The following is a 12,147-nucleotide window of genomic DNA, read 5'->3' as shown; positions in this document are numbered from 1 at the left end:
TAAGTAGATAGATAGATAGATGATAGAGAGAGAGAGAGAGGGGGGGGAGGGAGAGAGAGAGGGAGAGAGATAGATAGATAGATAGATAGATAGATAGATAGATAGATAGATAGATAGATGAGAGAGAGAGAGATAAGCAAGCAGGCAAGCAAGCAAGCAAGCCAAGATTAGAGAAGGAGTTGGGGTAAATGCAGTGATGTTTTTTAAATTTTTATTGGATGTGCATTGGAAGAGGGGTGGTCTTATACGGCAAGTATATCCCAAACTCTATATTTTAACTGGAAAAGTTGGGGGTCGTCTTATACGCCCAGTCGTCTTATACACCGGAAAATACGGTATATAGTTAAAGTAAGATACCAATGTACACAACATATGACAGGTTGCCATTCTGGAAGTCAGGAGTGTCTTCCTTCCCAAGTCAAACAAACAAGTCTTTGGAGTTTTCTATTTTCACTGTACCATTCAATTTATTTGAACAAAAGACTTATTATTTAATTCCTACAGTTCAGTTTTTGTTCATTTTGAAACTGGTTGCTTGGTGGGGAAGTCTGCTAATCCCTTCCAGATTTCATTCCTATTTTTTAAAAGAAGGAAACAAGGATAGGATTGGTTGAAAAATGATTTTTTTTTTTTTTTGCTGGAAACAGCCAATAAAAATTGAAATGTGTCTAGAACAGGACAACTTAAAACAGTCAAGTAGCTTCTGCATGACTACTTTTCCATGATCAGGCTAACATATTAAGCCATTCACTATATAGCTTGCTCTGACACTGTAAGAACTCAACCCATTTACTGGCTGTCTCCAGAAAGCACATTTAAAAGTGCCTTGTATTAGTTCCATGTTAGCACACTTATGATCAAACTTTTCACTAATAAAATCAGAATCATATCTTACTTGTTAGAGTAGGTGTCATAGATGCCAACCTTCCCATCATCTGTTCCAAAGGCTAAAGAGCCTTCCTTTGTTGGGTGCCAGGACAACTTCAAAGAAAAGAAAAAGAAATAGCCATTTCAATATTTTGTGGAAGGTAGATTTATATGCTATCATGTGCTGCTTCTTAGACTCAGCAAGTTACCAGAAGTTAAATATTTAAATGAAAAAGCAATCTTTTTAATTCACATTGCCATCTTGAAAAATAAAGACTTCCTGACTACTGTGACTATCTCAAGCAACTGACTATTTTACTTTAAATCAGTAAAATAGGCAGAAACAATAGAAACATGAGAAAAATGATAGCTTTAAGTCACTGGTCTAAATGTAGCTAGTATTCAGTGGTGACAAAAGTATTACTTGTCTCAATGAAAAGTCTAAAACAAACATCTATACAAATGAATACAGGTTGTGTAGCCCTTATCCAAAATGCTTGCAATCAGAAGTATTTTGGATTTTTGAATACTTCCAAACAGATTATATATCTTGGTGATGGGACCAAATTCTAAACATGAAATTAGTATGTGTTTTATATACACCTTATACCCATAGCATGAAGGCAATTGTATACATTTTAAATAATTTTGTGCATGAAACAAACTTTGTGTACACTAAAGCATCAGAGAGAGAAAGTATAACTGTCAGCCACCCATGTGAACAATTTTGCCATTTCAAGGAATGCTTTAACTTGTTGCACTGCACTACCATATTATCCTCAAATTGCTGTTGTTCATTACTTTTAAAATAATTATTTCTAGTTGTCAGAATTTTGTTTTCCATTATTGTAACTTGGATTCAATCTGTAGCCTCACTACAACAGCAATCTCATGGGCAAGTGAAATCAGTGTTCTCTTGCCACAATTCCACAACATAAGCAGCTGGCCCTTCCTATCCATGGACTTTTTATCCACAAATGCAATGATCCACAGCTTGAAAATAGTTCAAAATATATAAATTTCAAAAAGCAAACCTTGATTTTGCCATTTTATATAAGGGACATCATTTTACCATGCCACTGTATGTAAAGAAGTTTGAACATCTATGGATTTTGGTATCCACAGGGGATCCTGGAACCAAACCCCAGCAGATACCAAGGGCCTACTGAACAGAAAGCATGTGCACCATACGATTCAGAATCAAATCAAAACAAATTAAACACTCTGAAAAAGTGAAGCAACAGACTGCAAACATACCGCTGTAACTTTGGATTTAATGCCCTGCCAGAAGGTTTTCAAATCATAGTAGTTGTTTATTGACAAGGTGTTCCACACCCGGAGCATGCCATCCCCAACTCCTACAGCAAGACAGCCTGTATTCACATGGGAAAAGGCCAGGCTGTAAACAAACCCGCCAAGAGAAGGCATTGTCCAGCAACAATTTAAAGTTGACAGGTCCCAGCACTTCACCTAACAATGGAAGAAAAAATGCTGATGAAGCTTTATGAAAACTACAGATACAGATACAAAAGAGATTGATATGTAGTATCAAGGAAGCCAGAGCCCCGAGTTTGCAAAATTTGAGCAGGGCTGTTAATGACACAGTGACTAGGAGATCTCTCACTCATAGAGTCTACATGAGTCAAAGCTGACTTCACAGCAGTTAACAACAGGTTTAGGGAGAAAACTATCCAAGCCTCTCTCCAGAAGCAGATTGTTTCCAAATACGAATTAGAATGATAAACAGGTATCTGCTATATGTGCGACTTAGCAGCTCTGTTGTGATTTGGAGGCTTTGTTGTTTGTTGTTGTGTGCCTTCAAGTAGTTTCCAACTTATGGTGACCCAAAGACTAATCTATCATGGGGTTTTCTTGGCAAGATTTGTTCAGAGGGGTTTGCCATTGCCTTATCCTGAGGCTGAGAGAATGGCTCTACGCTCCAGAATTTCCAGAAAATACTAGCGAAACATTGTGTGTTTATTTCTAAACTGAAAACATCATTAAGTCCCTGTTCTATATGAGACAGATAATCAAGAAAACTAAATGTAAGGCCCACAAGCAAAGTATTTGTTTGCCTGAAACTTGAGAAGCTAACAGCTAGAGTAGAACAGATCTTACAGTATCAAGAAATAGTAAAAGAGGCTGGAAGGTGAGATGGAGGGTGCCTCTGCACTGCAGAAATAATCCGATTTGACCTCATTTTAACTACCATGGCTCCATGCTATGGAACTCTGGTACCAGAACAAACTACCATTCCCAGCATTCCATAGCATGGAGCCATGGCAGTTAAAGCAGGGTCAAACCAGATTATTCTTGAAGTGTGGATGCAGCCAAAGTGAATTATGGGGCACCAAATACAGATAGCTCTATGACATTACATGGGAGAAGGCAAAACAATTCTAAAGACATATCTGATACACCAAAGACCTCTCAGAATTATTAGCAGCATTTAGAGAATGGAAGGGGCAGAACAGATAGGAGGTCACTAGACAAGATGCATGCCTAGTAATGGCAAAGTGGGAGGAACATCTGTAGAACCCTACAAAATAAAATACGTTTGGAGAGTTATAAAAGTGATGTGGTTCTTACATCTCTGTCCATTGAAATTGAGAGAAGTAGCTCCTTGTCTTCTACTTCCAAGGAACACAAATTGAATGCTATTCTGGAGTGATTTTGTCCATCAGATGATGTCCCCAGAAGCTCCCACTTCCGTTTTCCAGGCTGTATCAAATCCCACTGCAGCAGTTCACCTCTATAAAATGAATAACAGCAAGATATAAAAAGGTACGAATACAAACGAATTGACACAAAATTATAATGGCAGTTTACATGGAAGCTATTTTTTTAAGGTTGGGGGAAAATGAATTACACCAAGTTAAACATAATGTTTTGTACATTAAGTCAACCTAGGGATGAGAGAAGCTGCCTTTTAAATTAGTCTCCAGAAACAGAGAAATTAAGAAATGCCAAGGATATAATTCTCAAAAATGCATGCTAATTTTTCTATTACTGCTGCCATGAATTCAGTCAAATTAATCAGAGCCTACTCACCCAAAACAGCTAGAAAAGATTTTTGTGGGCTGATTTTGGGACCAGTGCAGTGTTAACCAAAGACGTTCCTTTGCAGCTAGTTCAACACCTCCACCTCTTCTTTTCAAAAAGGGCAACTTCAGAGTCATTATCACTATAGGAGAAAAAATATTACAGAATACTTGTCCACAATATTAGAAATTGTCAGGCTCCACTGTCAGGAAAAGGGAGAGTGCAACAGGAAAAAGAACGCTTCCAGGCACTCCTTTTTTGCTTCACAGCAGCACCACGCAATTTGGTTGCTACGGTGCTCTTGCGGAGCAAAGAGAGGTGCCGGGGAGGCACCTCTTTCTGGCGGTGTGTACCCCGCCTTTATGAACTATTCTGACTTGAGTTTTTACTGTTCAAATTCCTCACCCTTGACGTCTCATAACAGAAGCTACCAATTCTTAGGATTGAGTAGACTTGACAGGAAGTGCTTTTAGTCTGACAACCAGGTACTATTTCAGAGAATTTCTGAAGCCTCATTTGAGTGGTGGGTGGGATGAAAAGATTCTTCCCTAAAACTTTTACTCCCAATTCAAAAGCAACATGAAAGACATTTCTACATTTAAAGATATATCATCTGCACAACAGCAATAGCAAGTACATTTCTATACGGTTTATCAGTGAACTAGTACTCCCTAAGTGGTTTACAATGTGTAAACTAAATGCCCCCAATAAGCTGGGTACTCATTTTACCGACCTACAAAACGATGGAAGGCTGAGTGGACTCTGGAGCCTTGCCTGGGATTGAACATACAGCCTTGTAGCTGCAGTACTGGCATATAACCACTGCTCCTTAATTCCATGAAATCAGCAAAATTTGATTCAAATTGAATATGCCGAGTATTCATATTGTATGTTTTGTTGTTTATTCCAAATGTTAACAAAATAATTTTTCTGCCTTCCTAATTCACTTAGGCTTGGATGACACCACCACCAGTGAAGTGCACTTCGGGGTTCTAGTGCACTGTATATACAGTACGCATGTATAAGTTAAAAATTTTAAGTCAAAAAATTGACCCAAAATCCTGGGCCAACTTATACATGGGTCAATATAGTTGCCCCCCCAAGCCTCTTCCCAGCTGGGCTGTCTCTGGAAAGGGCAACCCAGCTCGGAAAAAGCCAGAAAGACGATCAGGAAAGCAACTGATTGTTGCAGCAGTCTCTTCCCAGCTGGGCTGCCTCTGGATAGGGCAACCTGGCTGAGAAAAGGCTGGGAAAGTGATTGCTGCCACAATCTCTTCCCAGCCAGATTGCCTCCTTTAGTCTGGCCCTTGACTTATCCATAACATAAACATTTTAAAGGAATTACCAAAGAAAAAACAAATCAAAATTCTCTAGACTTACCTCTACCTCTAGTACAGTTCCACACACGAATGGTCTGATCTTTGCTTCCTGAAGCTAAGCAGTAGCCCTTTGTTCCAGCAGCTTCTTCTGATTCACCTCCAGTTGTAGTCTCCTCTTCCAAAAGGAGCATGAAATTAACAAAGACACTTCTTTACTTTTAGTTGAAAGCTATCGGTTGCATCTCCCTTATTTGAAATGCTTGGGACCAAAAGCACTTTGGATTTCATTTTTTTTTTTTTTTGGTATTTTGGAATATTTGCATATACACGATTAAACATCTTGGAGATGGGACCCAATTCTAAACATGAACTTCATTTATATTTCATACACATCTTATAAACACAGCCTGAAGGTAATTTTATACATAATATTTTTAATAGTTTTGTGCATGAAACAAAGCTTGTGTATGAACCATCAGAAAGGAAAGGTCTCACTACCTAAGCCGCCCACACGGACAATTTTGGATTATTTCAGATTTCGGAATTCCGTATAAGGGATACTCAACCTGTACTATATTTTGGGGGGCTGCCTTAAAACCACAAATGCATGCAAGAGGTTTATTACAAAAGTGCGTATCATTCCTTTACTCTACCAATGCACATACCTTTGTATGCACCTTGGAACGCTTCTTCTTGATTGCATATGCCTTCCTCACCAAGAACAGGGCACCATGCCAGAGAATGGATTTCATCATCATGACCTCTCAGGCGATGAATAACATCTCCTTTTCTGTTGATGTCAATGATGACCACGATTCCATCTTTATACCTTAAAATAAAAGGTCTACATTAAGGAAGACACTAGATAGAGTGGTAGCCCATGCTTGTTTTGTATCCCCCCCCCCCCCCCCGATTTTGCTGTTCCCAATGAGCAACATATCTCTAGAAACTCAAGACGGAACAATTTACGAAGGCTACCAGTTAAAAGAAACCAGCAATTTCAGCAAGTACAGATTAAAAGCATTTCACTATGTTTCCTAGAAGACAATAGCAACTGGAAGACATTTAGTAAACATCTTAGTGTATCATGTTGCAATATTTTCTACAAAAATAAAATGCATTTAACTAACATCAAGAGTGCATTGGCCTAACTGATGGGAATATTTTCCTGCCTGCCCGGAATTATTTCCAGAACAGAAAATGCTATACTGTATAAAATATAAAGCTGAAAATACTACTTCTGTGGAAAAACAGATGCTACTCAATAACAAGAATCTGCTTTCTTGAAATTCCATCAGTTTGTGACACACAGAAGCTTAGAAATGTAGATAAAGTTGTTCCTGGCAATATTGTTGAAATACACAGCATTCAGAATTAAGAATGGCAGTGAACAGTTATCTCAAAATCAGTACTGCTTTTTCAGCTCAGATTATGAACAAAGAAACAAAAAGGTTACCTCTCCCTTACCTTCAGTACAATCAAGTATTTATTTTATAAATTAACAAACATATCCAGTTTCATATACAGGAGACTTCAGGGAAAGTTATGCAATTGTCAAGAGTTCAACACATTGCCCAAGGTCCACATAAATCTGCATCCTCCCCTGCCCTGGCAGCTCACAAGCCCCAGGAAGGGGAATTGTTGATGTTGACTGGTGGCAGACGAAGGAGCTGGGAGGTAATTCAAATGATGAAGAAGCAGCTGTTTTTATTTTGTAGGGGTCATGACACTCATGGATGGACTGAAATCTCATTTTCTTTCCCCTTAGAGCCCAGAGCAGCTGTACCCTGATAATCTGAATTACCTCCCTTCTCCATACTAGTAAGCAATTGCAACCCCTTGACAGCTGTAGGAGGGAAGACACAAAGGGTGAGAGAATAGCCCCTTGTACCCCATCCAAAAAGGAATATACTGTATGTGTGGCTAAGGACAGGAGCAGAGGGATGGGAAGGAGCAGCCTGAGTCTGCTCTGGCCAGAACCAAAGTGGACTGTGGCCATTGGCCCCAACCTGCACCACCAGAAGCTAGATTGTCCCAGCTACCTTTTGCTTCAGGTCTAAAGGACCAGAGTGCAGTGTTGGGCCATATTGGAGACATGTGTTGTTTGAATACCATGCCTTCAAAGTGGATAGAAGCTGCTTCTTTTGGCCCATCTGTTCCAGACCAATGGCACACTTACATGAGGGCATTTCACTAATGGGATGCCATGCATAGTGCCCATCCCACATCAGTTAAACCACAGCTGCCGGGATCTCCTAGTTTGTCTATTGCCATGGTATACCTTTAGAGGCCTCTGAAGATGGAATCTGATGGAACTGGGGTGCCCCGCCACTGAAAGAAGCTTGAAGTAGCTCTAATAATCTCTCACTTGGACTACTCCACAGCTTTAAACTGTGAAACTTTTCACTGGTTAGGGATTTTTACTACATAATGACTGAAGGTGGTAATGCTTCAAACACAAACACACCTTTAAATTAATTAATACATTTAAAAAAAACCAAAGTTCCTATGGTCCCCTTATTATTCTTGATTAAACACAAAACTTGTTCAGAAGCTGCATTATGAACTGTTCTCTCAGAAGTCTCTTGAAATCTGTCTCTGATTCATAAATCAGGCATGTACTTTTTAAAAACAGGTAAAACTGCACACATCTCAATTTAAATAGGGAACATACTTTTTTCTTTCTTTTAGTTACCACTCTGGAAAATTTAGCAGCAGGGGTTGTAGCATCTTGTGGGTGCAGGAGAACACTGGCTGTCATTCACCCATCAACCAGAGCCTCAGCTCCAACAATTTATGATGTTCACCACATGGTGCAAATTCCTATAAATAGTTCATTTTTCTCAGGTGAATGTATGTACTACTAAAATATAGTATTGAAATTTGCTTGTGGAATCAGTAAGATGCAGTGCTTGCTGGCTGGGACAAGATCCCTCTGTAGAACAGAGCATTAGCACCTGTCCAGTTAATTGCAGGGCTCATTCAGAGCAATTTATAGTTCTCAAGAGGCATATATTTGCCAAATATTTCCTCAAACAAATAAGATTTTAGCTGATTTGCTTTCTTCTAAACATCACAGGCCATAGTTAATGAAAATCCATAACCTGGGAGTTTGTCATAATTATGCATCAATTCCACTTCCTTACAAACTCAATTTGCCTACTTATTTTCCAAAGATCCTGTCTCCTCCAACTCTTTCCTCTACTACTCCAGTAGATAATGTCTCACTATATTCATGCCCTGAGTTAGGGAATGCTCAAAATACAGCCAAACTTTTACTTTTAGATGCCTGATGATCACATCTAGCAAAACAGCCATTAGCTTGCATCATGGCCTGTTACATTTACTTATCCTAGTGAAAACTGACTAGAACAGCAACTATTTAGTCCAGAAAAAATATCAATTTATCTATTGTAATCTTTGTTCCTAATTTTGTAACAAAAATATTTCTAATCTACATCTAGCTACTCAGAAACCAGTGCTACTGTATCCAAGTCCACATACTTCCAAGTAAGCATGTGGGTGTGCAGCTTGCAACATCTACTGTATATACTCATGTATAGGTCTAGAAATTTAGGTCAAAAAATTGACTCAAAAAACCTGAGTCGACTTATCCATGGGTCAATGTAAGTATTGTATCTTAACTCTTATTTAAAAGAAGGAACCATCCCTGGTGAAAAGCAAGAGTATAATCTGTCCTGGAAGCACTGACTCCCTCTACTCTCTCATCCATACAGCCTTAATACTAAGCACAAAGCGTTATGTCTGCTGGAATGTTGCAAATTCTTTGACATTGTTTTGCTTTGCTTCATCCTTTAGTTCCTTTGCTATATGCCCCTAAGTCTTACCCTCGACTTAGCCACAGGCCATATCAAAATCCATGAATTTGCCCCCAAAACTTACCCTCAACTTATACATGAGGTCGACTTATAGTCGAGTGTATACGATATGTGTTTCTTGCCTTCTTAGGATTACTTACCCAATGGCTACCAAATTCTCATGATGTGGCGAACAAGTGAGACAGAATATGTTTCTGGGCTCTGGAAAGAATGCTTGGCTGTCATTTCGGTTATGCCAGTAACAAATTACTATTCCCTTCTCATCACCAGATACAACCAAATCTTTCACTTTGGGTGACCAATGCAATGCAGAAATTGTACTCTGAAATCCAACAATAATGAAAAGAGAGGTTAGCCATGGATTCTCTTTGAATAAGAGAACCTACAGACCTGTTATGTATAATAGGGATCAACAAGGAATGACCAACTGGCCAAATCCAGCTTCCTTGAGGATGCCAGCTGGCTTTCTATGTGCTAGAAGAACCAACCACACCGCTTTCTGGAAAACTGCATTCAGGAGTTGGTGTTGATGTAATGGTTGTCCAGGTAAACTACAACTCTAGCAGTACAAAACCCAGAACAAACAGTAAAACTCCTCATGCATTTTGCTTAAGGACAGTTTATCCAGCTGAGATTAATAAGTATCTTACAGTTAGCTTACAGTTAATAAATTAGCTTACAGTTGTAAACCGCTTAGGCACTGCTTAGGCGGTATGAAGCGGTATATAAATGAAGCTTGTTTTGTTTTAGTTTAGGTTTCTACTACAAATTTAAGAAACCCATAATTTTTTAAAAAAATACAAACTAATGCATATCTGCTCTTTGAAGTCTCATGGAGATTTGATAAGACTTATGACTGCATATGTACAATTATCTCAGTGTAAAAGATACTCTGGTCTTTTCTAGATGGGAGGAAAAAGTCCAACGCACATAATGTATAACAGTTATTAGGGCCAAAGGTTCACAACCCAATAAGTTTCCTCAGATATTACAATAAGACTTAAATTCTATTGTTAGTCCTGACCAGATTAGAACCCCTGAATCAACTTGATTTAGTTATGCATTGATTCGCCACCCAACAACTGAATGGGTCTACTCTAGTTGGGACTAATTAACTGGATCAAAGTCCAGAAATGAATTGACGTTCTCAGCCATTGCTACCCACATGGATCAAAAAGGATTTATAAGTAAATTGCACTTTAAATTTGCTTTCAAGTACCAGCTGCCTCCTTTCCATATGGCTTTTGAACTACCACCTATAGGCCATATAAATCACATTCCGTTTGTTATACAGTATTTTCTACTCCTTCATCCAAATTGCCCTACCTCTTCCCCAGTCATGATCTTAATCCCAAAACATCATTAAAAGGAGTTAACTGGAAACTAGTCTTAACTGAAACGGGATGTAAGTATTTGCCAGAAAAAATGGTAGGCTTGAATCCAAGCTTATTCACAGTAAACACTTTGAAATCAATGACATTGGTTTTTTTTTTTTTTGTATAATTGAAATCAATGTACATAATCTAAACATTACTAGAGGCTGGAAAAGATCAGTTGGCTTCCAGCTGGCTTGGGGGTATAGTTTCAAGCCTTCTGGCCATTTACATGGGGCCTGGCCATGCCATTTATATGCTGCACACTGCCAGAGAGCCTTATAGCCAGCTTCCTGCCACGACAGGGCGGAAAAGCCCACTTTTTGCTGGCGCAAAAAGGAGTGACTCTTTGCCACTCTCTTTTCGGCTGGCAAAAAGGTGGATTGGAGCCGCAGCATGTGGTTGCCATGGCCCCAATCTGGTTTTGTCAGGGGTGGCTTGCAGTTGCCCTTTCGGGGAGGTCTGTTTTGTCCCTCAGTCTGGATTCAACCAAAGGTAGCAAGGAAGGATACAAGAGAAAAAGATTGGCAATGAGATTGAACAAACCCGCAATGTGACATTTACTCAAGAATGCAGTCTATCACACTTACATGTGCTGAAATCAACACCACTGAAATCAAGCACAGTTTGTTTCCGTGTTCCTTATATCCAACCATCACAAAAGGACTTAGTGCTTGGTTATTTAAGGCTTTTACCGCTGACAAGTCTGTTACCAAACCAAAAGAAGTCCAAATTTGCCTGTCCTGCAGTCACACCTGTGCAGGTGAATGTTTTACCTGATGCAGTGTATGTTCCGTCATAACAATCAGGGTGCGCGCATCCCAGATTTTGACAGCTCCATCATCAGAACTGCTGGCACAGAAGTAGCTTTGACCAGGATAGGGGCAAAATGAGAAGCCAGAAACTCTTTCAGTATGGCCAACTAGCTCCCCTGTCATGCAAAAAAACAAAACAAAACATAAGAGCATATAATAAACAGTACTTTCAAATTACATTTAAATCAAGGGTGAAAAGTACAATAAACTAGGAATCATGTAGTGCTCCAATTACTGATGAACTGTAACTCCCAGCACGCTTCACTTTTAGCTATGTTGACAAGCAGCTGCTGAGAATTGCTGTCTAACAACATCTTGAGGACCACATTATTCCCACATGATTTAAAACTTCTACATTTCATTCTTAATTTTGTTTTTGCACATTTTACAAAATTGTTTTCATAGTTTACATGTGAAGTTATTGCATGCCCCGTGCTAAGGAAGGTACAAGCAGATTTTTGCTCTCTAGAACCCATTTAAAAGGAATCAATGATTTCGCGCCTAACATATTCTTACAATTCCCAAACTGATTTAACCTATTCTGCTGTTATAGTTGTTGTGTGCCTTTGCTCTGCTAGAACATGGCCTCATAGCCTGAAAAACCCACAAAAAACTATGGATGCCGGCCATGAAAGCCTTAACTTTCAATCAACCCAATGATGACCAAATGGTGGAGGGTCTGGAAACCATACCTTATGAGGGATGCTTAAGGAATTGGGTATGTTTAGCCTGGAAGGGGTGATATGATAGCCCTGTTTAAACATTTGAAGGGATGTCATACTGAACATGGGGCAAGTTTGTTTTTTGCTGCTCCAGAGACTAGATATGGAGCAATGGATGCAAACTACAGAAAAGAGATTCCACCTCCACATTAGAAGGAACTTCCTGACAT

The 12,147-nt window shown here is 39.2% G+C and overlaps 1 protein-coding gene across 1 annotated transcript in view; it reads right to left on the bottom strand.

The window, feature by feature from the left end:
• Window positions 1-427: 427 nt before the first annotated feature.
• Window positions 428-12,147, bottom strand: part of LOC121921059 (gem-associated protein 5-like) — an 87,862-nt gene continuing 76,142 nt past the window's right edge. The window contains exons 2-10 of the mRNA XM_042448531.1: window positions 11,217-11,371; window positions 9,208-9,389; window positions 5,894-6,057; window positions 5,290-5,403; window positions 3,919-4,051; window positions 3,457-3,619; window positions 2,125-2,337; window positions 896-981; window positions 428-574 (exon numbers count right to left, since the gene is read on the bottom strand). Of these exons, the coding sequence (XP_042304465.1) occupies window positions 517-574; window positions 896-981; window positions 2,125-2,337; window positions 3,457-3,619; window positions 3,919-4,051; window positions 5,290-5,403; window positions 5,894-6,057; window positions 9,208-9,389; window positions 11,217-11,371 (1,268 nt within the window). The 3' untranslated portion in view covers window positions 428-516. The remainder of the gene's footprint in view (window positions 575-895; window positions 982-2,124; window positions 2,338-3,456; window positions 3,620-3,918; window positions 4,052-5,289; window positions 5,404-5,893; window positions 6,058-9,207; window positions 9,390-11,216; window positions 11,372-12,147) is intronic.

Source organism: Sceloporus undulatus, chromosome 2, assembly GCF_019175285.1.
Source record: "Sceloporus undulatus isolate JIND9_A2432 ecotype Alabama chromosome 2, SceUnd_v1.1, whole genome shotgun sequence".
Classification (NCBI taxonomy): domain Eukaryota; kingdom Metazoa; phylum Chordata; class Lepidosauria; order Squamata; family Phrynosomatidae; genus Sceloporus; species Sceloporus undulatus.
This window is presented reverse-complemented; position numbering and strand designations above follow the sequence as displayed.